Source organism: Halichoeres trimaculatus, unplaced genomic scaffold, assembly GCF_033239565.1.
Source record: "Halichoeres trimaculatus isolate MK-OKI-2021-1 unplaced genomic scaffold, fHalTri1.1 fHalTri1_scaffold_22, whole genome shotgun sequence".
NCBI classification, from domain to species: Eukaryota; Metazoa; Chordata; class Actinopteri; order Labriformes; family Labridae; genus Halichoeres; species Halichoeres trimaculatus.
The window spans coordinates 9,640,142-9,652,421 of record NW_027437200.1 but is presented as its reverse complement, the minus strand read 5'-3'; the positions used below and the strand labels follow the sequence as shown (position 1 = coordinate 9,652,421).

The window sequence follows — 12,280 nt, the reverse complement described above, 5'->3', positions numbered from 1 at the left end:
TCCTGCTTTTATTTCCAACTTTATTTACTGTTCTCAAACACAACCAAAGAAACCAACCAAGAAACCATATCTTTGCTCCAAGTGTTCAGTAGAAAATCCCATATATAACCCTGACAGAAAATCTACTGAAACTTGTAATTTTTTCATTACTGAGTGTTACCCTACAACAGACTGTAACTCCTCCTTAACTTTGGTTAAAATTCTAACAACACCAACGAAATAACTCAAGCTCCTCTGGTGCCACCTTAGTATCTTCACATGATCTACAGCTCAAAAAAACTCCTGTTTCTTTAAGGCTCCCTGCTGCACTAAACCCCTCCCTTTTGATTGGTCAGCTCTCTGGAAGCCTGTGAGGGGGCGGAACCATGGATAGACCTTGGTGTTCGAGGGCCACACCTCCAATATGTCAAAAACCAGAGATCATGTGATGACCTAATTATTTCAGTTAGTTCAAAGAAAGTTTTCATGAAAATCTGGTTTAGATGTCGTGAAGATCTCATGCTACATTTGAAACAGAGCGTTTTGAACTTTTAACTGACAGATTCAGGAATTTCTACAACCTCTATGTAGAGGTTTGAAAACCTGCATATGTTTAGTCTGAACATTCAGCATTGATACTTTAAATCCATGTTTCCCATGGGGGACAGAATAAAGCCTCTTCATGGGTCATGTCTATATTAAGGAGGTGTTCTCTGCAGTGGAAAAGAAGCTTGTGCCAAGAGTGAGAAGAGTCTGGTCAAGCTGTACAAAGCAAAGGGAACATAGTGAAAAAGATCTACTTATCATGATGATATCTCATGATGGTGCCAGATAATGGTTTTCATAATCTAGACATTTGCTCTCATCACTTAAAAGTTTTAAAACAAAATTTCTGATCTTGAGTGATTTAACACAGTGAAAAGACTTTGACTAGATACTCAATTTGTCCAGTGTGGGAGTGTTTCGTTTCAGGACTGAGAGCTATGCGTGCATATATGAGTTTTGTATCTCTGATCCCAACCCACCCCACTGACTTACATCACAGGCCGGCTGGGTGATGGAGTCACTGACACCCATAAAGCCAAAAGTAATAAACACTCTACATCCAGAGCTTTGTGAAGAAACAGAGAGATTTAGAGCCTGCATGAGACAGAGTGTTGGCTGATCGAACACACACTCCTCTCCTCCTCAACCATCGGCAGCAATCTGGATGCAAGTGGATGAGATCACTGACACGCACCGCAGGTCTGTTAATGCTGGTCTGCGTGATCTCCTACACATACACACTATCATACACACATGCTCTTAAACACACACACTAGAGTACTGTTAGTGCAGTGCTAAATGTAGGGCAGATCCTCCTCACAAACATCTGCAGCTAACGTAGGAGGTGCTGGCAGACTGGAGAGTTTAGGGAGGAGATGCATTAAGATTTATGTGAACAGATTACAAAACACACTCCAGGTTGATGCCATTTCTTGACAGAAGGGCAATGACACAAGAAGAAGAGGTTTAGAGATTAATCCTCAGCCTTGTTGCACAAATCCTCTCTAAGGAAACCTGAGAACTCATTCAAGCCTGTTGCATGAAAACAAATAACCTTCTTCACGGCATGTTAGGAGCAGATAGGGCCTGAAAAGGCCAGTAGTGCTCTCTGTTACATGCCACTGCAACTGGCAAACAGACCCCAAATTACAGCTCGTCACTCAGGCTTTTTCATCCCTCAGCTCTCTGTCTTTTCTTTCATCTTCACCAGAGAGGAGAGCTCCAATCGGCCTCTCCACCCTGCCATGGAAAGAACAGCCAAAAAAACCCTGGACCGCATGTTCGTGATTCTATGTGCAAATGTTGGAGTGGAATCCCCGGCTGTTTCCTCCTCCTTTAATCAGAGATGGTCCAGGCAAGCACATGTTGGAAAACTGTGGTTGTGCTACAGTCTCGGGAGCTTTCTTTGCATTAAGAATCTGTCATGATTCTAAATTACAGACTGTTTCGTTGCATTGTAAAGTCTTTTGCAACACTGACATTGGATTCTTTAGTTCCTTATGTCTTTCCTTTTTAATGAAAAACACTTGAGCTATTCTTTTTCAGGCTACAGTAAGATACCAATAAAAGAAAAAAAAAACTACAGATACGAATTTGGGGACTTCCAAAATGGTTTAAGACAGTCCAGTAGGATCTCGGGGCCACTTTATTCATTATTTGTTCATTAAATTGTAATGACGTACTCTTATACTCAAATATCTTGAAGCCTTTTGCAAGTGAAACATCCAGGTCTGTCAGGACCCTGGTTAAAGGTTGTTATGTTTCCACTGAGTGAATCTGCAGACAATGCAGTCAACATTTATCCATCAGAAGTGTGTCTATTCATCAGTCATTAAACATGGAGCCTATACTCCAGATTCACGTCAAGAAAAGAGCAGGTTTATACCCATGAATTGAATCTAATGTATTAAAATAAAGGATCATTCAGGAAAAAAAAAGTAGTTTGGATTAGATTAATACAGCAGGCACACAATAAGACCAACAGTCTGAGCAGACAAGCACGTAAATGAAATCAACTCTCACCTTCCACTGAAAGATAACTGTGATATTTATGTCACATTCAGGTCCAAATCAAGTTAAACCATGCACCACAACAACCACATCCACAGACACAATCAAACAGGGCAGGCAGACTATGAACTCTGGGTGGGCCTAAGATCGTACCTTGATGCACCCCATGAAACAACACCACGATACCGGACAACAACATCACAAAACCTTCTAACCATTCCACTAGAGGGGAGGGGTAGACACAGAAAAGAGAAAGGCTACCAGTGTTTACCGTTAGGAGGAGGTAAACTGAGATGCAGGGAGGTCCTAGGTTTGGGGTCAGGTAGAGGGTCCTGTTTGAACCCTGAGGCGTGAGGGGGAGGCGTGAGGGAGGGGATGGGGAGAGGATGAAGCAAATGGAGGAGGTTGGATAAGCCTTTCTGCAGGGGTTAAAGCATTCTTTGGGGATGTGCACAGAACTGGTTTGTGGTGTTGAATTCAGGGAAGTGTAGTATCGTTACAGGCGTTAGTAGTTTCATGGCTTTGGTTCAGGAATTAACACAATAAACCTTCATGAGCGATCAGACAGGGGTCACGGACCCAAACGCAGAGCACAAAAAGCCAGATGTTCTGGTTCTCAAAGACCTTTATCACACAGCAGTTCTTGAGATGTTACACGCAGGGTGATAAGTTTGTTGTAAGAGATCAACAGAATGGCCAGGACTAAAAAATGGACAAAGCAGCTAGACCAATCAGTCTATTGAAGGTAGGATGACCAGTGTCTCACTGTCAAGTACAGGAAGTATCTTATTTGTGGCTCACTAAGGTCCACATAGATATCAGTGTAAGGTCTCCTAGAGTGGTCCACAGATGAAAGACATGTACATTAAGATACATTATGGTACAGTATGGTAGATATGGTACTGTAAGAGTATTGTAAGATATGGTATCGTAAGATTCGGTGTGGTCTAAGGTGTTCCATACAGTTAGGAATAATATGGTATGATGTGGTATAGTAGGGTATGGTAAGGTACCAAAAGGTGTGGTATGATATGATATGGTATAGTACAGTATGGTGGATTAAGGTATAGAGACATAGAATACGGCTGAACACAATACAGCATGGCACTTTATGATAAGGCAGGATATAATAGATTTGATTCGGAGTGAAAATTATGTTATTTTATGCTACAAATTCACATGGTGTGATATGATCTACGCTGTTAGCCTCCCAGATCAGTTTATCTTGGGTTTTAATGTAGCAACAGTTAGCTGCCTTTGCCTACATTCAAATGTACTGAGAAGTTAGCACAGAGGTGGCTGAATGATGGTATCACATTGGTTATTTAATGTGTTTTTGTTCCTATATCTTGAATTTAGAAGTCCATTTTATTTGAAGTTACCAATAAATCAAACAGAAAAACATTCAAGCTTCCCACTGTGAGTGTGACATCACAAGATAACAGCTGTTGTGTGAATGTGGTCCTTTCAACTCATTGGTCCAATATGAAGCAAGGGATCCTCAAACTCTATAGGTGAGTTTCCACCACGTGGTTAAGTTGGTGCTTATTCACAGCTCATGCCAAGTGAAGTCAGTTTAATCATCGTATCACAGCACTCCATTCTTTCTGACTGGCAGTCTCAGTCAAGTACAGATTGGAGGGACAACTTGCTGTTGGTTTGCATGTTTCTGTTCCACTTTAGAAACAGTGCTTGTTGTAAAAGTTCTCATTCACAACAACAATGATCCCAGCAAGTGGTCCCGGCTCTGTACTTGACCAGCTCTCAGCCTCGGCGTGCTCTGATACCTCTGAAGTATGGGATGTAGTTGTGCTGCTGCAGCATGGCCAGGGTGGTGGGGTTTAACTGATAAGACAAGCTCACGTTGCCACCTGCTGGTAGAGGTGAGTGCTTGCCACTACCACCACCACCACCACCACTGCTTCCTTCAGCCCCTCCAGGGTAGTACTGAGGGAGGGGGGACGGGTCTCTAGCCCAGGTGGAGGGGTACTTAATGGCACCCAGGAGACTTGGAGGCAAAGGGAGGGAATTGGTGTCACGGGCCTGGCTGCTGTATCTACCACCAAGGTAAACATCTGGGCCTGAGTGTCCAATCAGATCACAGGAAACAAGTTGAATCAAGGACAAAATTCAGGTGGTAGAAAGTTTCTTTACGGCTGAGTTTTTTTTCTAGAGATATCAGAAGGATGCATTTTTAACCCCACTGAAAGATATTGAATTTTTTTTATCTAATAACCAAACGAAAAATGTAAGAAAACCTCATTACTGTGTGAGCAAAGATGAAAACAATCCAAATCATTGACTCGAAAGTGCAAATGCAATAAAACTAGACTGAAAGACTATACAGGGATGGATACCCGTACTGTTTTCAGCTCATCCAATTGATTCTAACAAGGTTATTTAAGGAAATAAGACTCTAGCGAGCGCTCAGTGAAATATTCGGTTTGGATATGAACAATTTGAGATGTTTCTTTTAAAACATGAAGAAACTTTCAACAAGAGGAGTGGATATAAGTGTTGAGAGTGAACTTCACTTAAATACAGAAATAAAGAGACACAGACTCATTTTTGTTCAAGTAACAACATGAGTAATGATCTTTTTATCATTCATGAGTTTGAGGCTGATACCTGGTCGGCTGTAGTTCTGAGGGGATCTGGATGGGGTGTAGCGTCCATAGCCCCCCAGGGAGCTGTTGGAGCTGGGGCTGGAGGGCCTCCGCTGACGGGGTGACTTCTCTCCATCGCCCTGGACGCGCAAACACAGAGTAAAACACCACAGTCAGTGTGTTCTGGTGAGTAACTAACAGAAGATCACGCCATCATCACAGAGCCAGACAGGAATGTGGGTGCGACTACAGTGCTGATTTTCTGATTAATAGCACAAATCGACCCGCTCCAAAGATCAGAGAAAATTAACAGCTGATGTCAAGAGAGGACAGATGGATGATTACTTCAGTGTTAGTTTATTTCTTTACACACCAGATGTTTTTCAGAATGATGGTTCTCAAACTAAAGAAGGCCTCAAGACTCACTTTTTGGGGGTACTTGAGGTTATTTTGGAGGTTATGCTGAAAAATCACAAAAATGTACAACTCCTCTTTTAACTATGACTGATTCAAGTTCAGTGACACATTTAAAGATCCAAAGTCCAAAAACAACGTTATAAACATGCTTTCAGTCAGAAAAGAGCCTCTCATGAAACAAATACAGTTTTGCATGAGCAGTCTACATGAGGGAGGGCCTCTGTGCTGATGTTCTTTATTGTATTTGCATGTTTTAGTTGTTGTTGTACTTTTGCAAAAGTCTTATATTTGCATTGCCTCTGAACTGTTACAAGTGCATTCCTATTTGCAACTTATCACCTCCACCAAGGAGGTTATGTTTTTAGGAAAGTTTGTCTGTTTGTCAACATAGCTCAAAAAGTAACAAACAGATCTTCATGAAATTTTCAGGAAATGTTCAAAATGGGATGAGGAAGAAGTGATTTAATTTTGGAGGTGATCCGGATCACCCGCTGGAGCCAGGACTTTTTAAAAGGATTCTTTATCATTGTGAGAAAGGGCCGTTTTCACCATTTGTGTATATAACTCCATGATAAATGGTTGGATTGCTTTGCAAAACAACACAAGACAAGGTCACCGTAATTTCTGACAGACATAAAAGTACGATCCAGATCCTGCCAATATTCTATGTACTGGGTCATCATAATTTTCAACACTGTCAGGAAACAAATTATCACACAAACCTGGAGGTCTGCGCTCTTTAAGTGCTTTTACTAGGTAAAGTTATTTTTAGGATTTTTCAGGTTGAAGTGTACCACATTCTGATTGTGCAATGCTATAATGGAGCATCAGGTCCACATTAAAGACAAACGCCTGCAAATTTCCAGAATAAAGTCACCATAAATGAGAACAAAGTCATAACTATAGGCTAAATTAATTTAACTTTATCTTACAGCCTCTATACTTTCACTTCATTCTCATGAACTTATGACTTTATTCTAGTATTGTCTGATATTTTGATCACGTTGCTCAAAAGATATCCTGTATTAGTTGGAGGTTACTTGGCAGAAAAAGTATTCCACGGATTGTATTTTCTTGAAAAATGTTTAAGAATTTAAGTTAACAATATTAGGACAGCACACCTCAGCTTCAAACCAAACACACCTCTCTGTAAGTAAATCAATACACCTCCTTTCTTCACACCACAGAAAAACACACACACACATCAGATCACAGATGGAGGGTGTTTGAAATCCACAGTGACACATCATGCATCACATTACCTCAGTAGGAGTAGGAGTAAGCAGCTGGGGGGACTGCAAATGAAGAGGGGGAGAAAGCTTATGATTAGGACGAACTCATATGTGAGCTTATATGAGTCAACCATCCAACCATGAGAGGGATTATTCTACGGCAGTGAGTCATGACGTCCACTGTGAGGACATTCCTAATGGATGGAGGAGCTATATGAAGTAAATCATTCAGCTCACACGCTCAGATCAGTCAGTGACTGCACTGCAGAGGGATGGTTGTGATTCTGAGAGGAGCAAAGACGGTGAGGGTGAAGGATTGGGACAGACTTTAAAAAGCAGGGGCAATGATGGAGGGATAGCATGTTGAATAATAAGGAAACAGGGACGGGAAGGACTCCAAACTCAGTCAAAAGTTGTCAACAGAATTTAAGGAGCAGAACTTGATTAACCTAGAGATGGAAAAACATATAAAAAGAGCTTCAGTAGTCTACCTCTCCATAGTGTCTCTCCTCAGACGGGTAGCTGACGTACGGAGAGTAGGACAGCATGTCAGGACGGTCGATGTTGTAAATGGCCTTGGTCTTTGGAAGAGCTGCCAGGTCCTTGTAGTCCAGCATCTCCTCCCCAAGTTTGGCCTGAAAGCAGAGAGATAAATAAGAAACTTACTTCACACCAACATAAAAGAGCAGCTGATACTGCCTTTCAGTGGAGTGAAGAGGTGGTGTGGTCTTACATAGATGACTCTGCTGGGGGAGCCTGAAGCACTGGAGGCTGGGACTGAAGTGATGCTCTCAGATGAAGTCCTGGTCACCTGAAACACACACAAACTCATGAGTTCACCTAAAGTATGATAGGTGCGTGCACTGATCAGCATCATGCTTTTTTTTATGCATCAAATTAAACGTACGTCATTGCTAGTTTGCTGGGAATGTATGTTTGGAACATTTATTACCTCCGCCAAGGAGGTTATGTTTTTGGGAGAGATTGTCTGTTTGTTTGTCAACGTAACTCAAAAAGTAACAAACAGATCTTGATAAAATTTTCAGGAAATGTTCAAAATGGGATAAGGAAAAAGTGATAAAATTTTGGAGGTGATCTAGATCACCCTCTGGATCCAGGACTTTTTTTTTAAAGGACTCATAATCATTGTGAGATAGGACCGTTTTCACCATATGTGTATATAAATCCATTATAAATGGCCAGATTGCTTTGTAAAACAATACAAGACAAGGTCACCATAATTTCTGACAGATGTAAAAGTACGATCCAGATCCTGGCAATACTCTGGATACTGAGATCTGGAATATGAAATATGTACTGGATCATCATAATTTTCAACACTGTCAGGTGACAAATTATTGTACAAACCTGCAACTAACAACAAATTGTAGCAGACAGTCTGCTGAAAGGGAGTATAACATTAAAGTAGGACTAAAGTATTGCACAACAATCACAATATGCTTGGTGGACGTCTTGCCCACTCTGAGTGTTTTTCTAGTACTATCAGTTGTTTCCTTATAAAAATATATCCTGAAAATCGTTCACTTTGGAATCTTATGTTAGCTGTAAGATGTCAAAAACAGATAAAAAATAGTTAAAGTTTCAGGGACCAATGTGGCTGAAGTTGAGTCACCAAAAATCAAGTTTGAGTCATACCGTGTACGGGTTATTTTTGTTTTCTGTCTCGGCACCAAGTTGAGTAAATCCTGAAAATAAGGACTCTAGTTGTCACATGTCCTGAATGTAAGTACTTCATTTTTGGTGAGGACATCCTCAAACTGCTGCTGTAATCCAAACAGCAATTCATTATCAAAATATATTCCCAGTACTATTACAGAAACGTTTAAATATGGCGAAAAAGAACTCTTTCCTCATTGTATTGCTACAACTGACCCATTAGCGTCATAGCTCATTCTCTGTTAGCGGTCTTGAGGTTTGGTCAATTTGGGCTTGAACTAGGACCATCAGTCAACATAAGACAGTTAATATGGGCGACATCCTGAGATTTATTTCTTTTAACCTTTCTTGAAAATTGCACTATACTAGAAAGTAAGCTAGTTATGCTAGCAGCAGCTACAGCTAACTATATGGTGCTTTATTTAAAATGTTAAGCCAAAACAAAAGAGGATTCAAAAGAATGAAAAACTTTGAGAAAGATTGTAATTCGCCTCTTCTGGAAAGTGCCAGGCTGGCTGGCAGTTTCCTTAGTCTTTGTTAAATGCTGTGTGAATCACATCTCAGCTCCAACATTAAAAACAGGTTGTTTTAAAATATCTGTATGTTTGATTTTCTTAAAGCAGAATCATTTTCACCTCTCTGCCACGCGGAGTGTAAATGCAAATTCTCGTTTTGTTATGGTATCAAACAGAATCACACTGAGCCTCTATGGAGCAATTAGTGAAGCTGTGCTGGAAACTGATGATCAGCACCAATCAGAGAAAGCACTAAGACACACCACTCCTCACTACCTGCATGTCAAAGCTCCTTTGTACATGCACCAACTGATAAACACACCATCAGTTACTGACCAATCAAAGGTCTCTACAGGAGGTTGTCTGTAAGCGTGCCTGCAGATAAATGTAAGGCAGATTAAGCAGTAAAACGTCTACAGTTATGATCAACCCATGCAGCAGAGGGTTGGGAGGAGGTTTGGTGGGTTGCAGGGGATGTTCAAGAGCACCAACCTGTTGCTCAGGGATGTCATTGAGCTGTATCCGGACCTGCTTCTGGGAAGGAGACGGGTTAAGATGAGGAATGAGGAATGAGGAGGGAGACTGAGGGAGGGTGGACACTTGATGTGAAGCTGCAGGGCTGATGATGTTAAACCATGGTATGTGTTTCTGAACTGTCACTTACACTCCTTCAGCTGATCCACAGCTGTGTGATTGAAAAGCCTAAAAATAACACTCTGTGGTCTATTCTGGTCCTAATTGTTGGATTTATGACACCACAGCCTGGATCATGTCTCTCTTTTGATAATGTGACTGTTATGCTGAGGTCTTTTCCACCCACCTTACTCTTCTCCTCCTGCTTGGCTGCTTGCCTGCACGGAGGATGCCAGATAGAGGATCCTACAGACACAGAAACAGAAACAAAAGGAGGTAGTGTGTCAGAAATCAATTCCAACATTTCAAATATCCATTCACATTTTCTGAAAGAAGCAAGCTCTAGGGTGAGAAATTGTTGCTGGCTGTTTGGTTGATCCACTGGAGCAAATTTAAATTTTAAAAACTGATGTGTTTTCTGTAAGCTTTAACATTATTTTGTCTTGGCCTTGCAAAGTTTTATATGTTTGTTACTAGGCCTTTTTGGCAAATGATATTTGAAACAGGAAATGTTGGGGAGGAGAACAACAGAGTCGAGGCAGGGAGGGAAAATCTGCAAATGATGCCACAGTGACTACAGCCTCTGTTTTTGGAGCTCCTGTCTTATGCAGCATCATAGCTTTAAACCACAAACCATTGTAGATGAAACATTTACATAACACAGGTGACATCTTTTTACACAGGATGTGTGAGATTTCACAAAGCTGTTGCAAATCAAGTGACAAGTAGCAGCTCAAATAAGAGATAAAGAAAATCCAGCTCCAAGGCAGAGCAGCAGCTGTTACTTTGAGTCAGCGCTGCAGCAGCAGTAAATTACACCTTCATGATTGTGGTGAGTGACTCAGGCACAAGTGCGCATGATTCATTCACTAAGCTGCTAACCCAGATTATTGGTAATAAAGGGGTCCACAGCACACTGGGTTTATGGCGCAGCAGGCATTACAGCAGGTGTCAAAGAGGCAGAGTTGTATAGACAGAAAAAGCTTCTAAACTTAACATTTAAAGATTGAAGATATTTGTCTTGAGTCTCTTGTAGTATTGTTACCTTGCAGGTACATTTCTTCTCCCTCAGCAAACATCTGCTCACAGCGGGCACAGCGAGCACATGAGGGGTGGTAGTGCTTCTCTCCAGCCTAATGAGCAGAAAAGAAAAAACAGTTACATTTCAACTATTCAGCACCAAATAAAGCTGTCAGAAGATAGGACAACAGAGGATAAGAAGAAAGGAGTCCCCAAACATTTTCAGATAGAAAACTCTTCCCAAATGTAATCTCTTGCCTCTCAGAGTTCATTTTTTTTTACCTTGAAAACAGCTTGACTTTGCCATCCTGGGCACAAAATGAAACAAACGCTGATCTGTGTTTCTGAAGGTTCATTTTGTTTCAAACTGACACAATTAGCTCCTTAGAAAAGCTGTTGCAGCAGAAACTACAAGTCCCAGGAGCGTTGCTGAGCTAAGAGTAATTTAGTCCAATTAGCATTGCTTGATTTAGGGGCCACCTGTTAGAAATGAGGATAAAAAATGAGATTGTGTTTTATCATTTAACCACAAGGGGGAGCACTTGTGTTGTGTATGAGGCCCTACTTGTGATGATTCAGGGATGAGAGTGATAAATGCGTCTCAAGACTCTATTAACTCAGGTTATGAACTATAAATCCTGATGATGACACAGGAAATGAAACATGACCCATTAATGAAGGTAGCCTATATACTGGGTCTAATGGAAAATGTAATGGTGAAGTTGTAGATTAAGATTAAAACCACTAAAATGAGAAATAAAAAATGTAAAATAAATAAATAAATAATATATATATATATATATATATATATATATATATATATATATATATATATATATATATATAAACAACAAACAAAAAAAAATACATATTTTACACCAGAACAAAAAATAAACACATCACAGAACATAATTTACTGAACAACAAAACTTTAACGATGATACAATAGTCTGCGTTGGCACGCTTGGGTGAATATGTGTGCAGTCACTATAAGATGTGAGGTCACCTAAGGTTTCTTTATTTCTGCTGCCACTTATGACAAAGAACTGATCCATATCATGAAATGTTACTGCTTATGTTTGCTTTTTGTTATGCTAGCCTTTGAAACTGGTTTGATCTGATTGACCTTGTGCCTCTTGTTGCAGTTTCTTTGTTTTGTAAATGTTATTAATAAGGCTGTCAGTGTTAACAGCCCTGTAGAGGGAATATCAGTCTACATCATCATAAAGATGCGCACGCATCTTGACCGCAGAAGCAGCATAGCTCTATTCATTCAAGCGAGTTAGCGTTTTTTAAACACTAAATTCAACCTGTTAGAAGCATCAAAATGTATATTTTTTTTTCTGTGGACAGCTGTCAAAAACAATACAACACAATAGAGGCAACTTCTGTCAAGTTTCGACCGTTACAGCGCAACCGGTGTTTCGGCGTTAATAGCGACCATGCTAACTGGTGACTTTCAGCCGACGGCAGCCGTGATTAACGGCCGAGAGTCACCAGTTAACAGGGTCACACTTTACACTGATACACCAGCGACGTCTGCGTGTGTGTAATTAAATGTGTCGTCTTTATCCAACCTCAGTTAACCAGGTTTGACTGCAAACAAGCAATAATAACTGCTGATACTCAAAATACTGATTTGTCT

The 12,280-nt window shown here is 40.6% G+C and overlaps 1 protein-coding gene across 1 annotated transcript in view; it reads right to left on the bottom strand.

The window, feature by feature from the left end:
- ablim2 (actin binding LIM protein family, member 2) overlaps positions 1 to 12,280 on the bottom strand; it is an 80,398-nt gene that overhangs the window by 21,922 nt on the left and 46,196 nt on the right. The window contains exons 7-14 of the mRNA XM_074661788.1: positions 10,661 to 10,748; positions 9,803 to 9,861; positions 7,524 to 7,601; positions 7,282 to 7,425; positions 6,821 to 6,853; positions 5,164 to 5,281; positions 4,323 to 4,616; positions 2,807 to 2,878 (exon numbers count right to left, since the gene is read on the bottom strand). Coding sequence (XP_074517889.1) covers positions 2,807 to 2,878; positions 4,323 to 4,616; positions 5,164 to 5,281; positions 6,821 to 6,853; positions 7,282 to 7,425; positions 7,524 to 7,601; positions 9,803 to 9,861; positions 10,661 to 10,748 — 886 coding nt within the window. The remainder of the gene's footprint in view (positions 1 to 2,806; positions 2,879 to 4,322; positions 4,617 to 5,163; positions 5,282 to 6,820; positions 6,854 to 7,281; positions 7,426 to 7,523; positions 7,602 to 9,802; positions 9,862 to 10,660; positions 10,749 to 12,280) is intronic.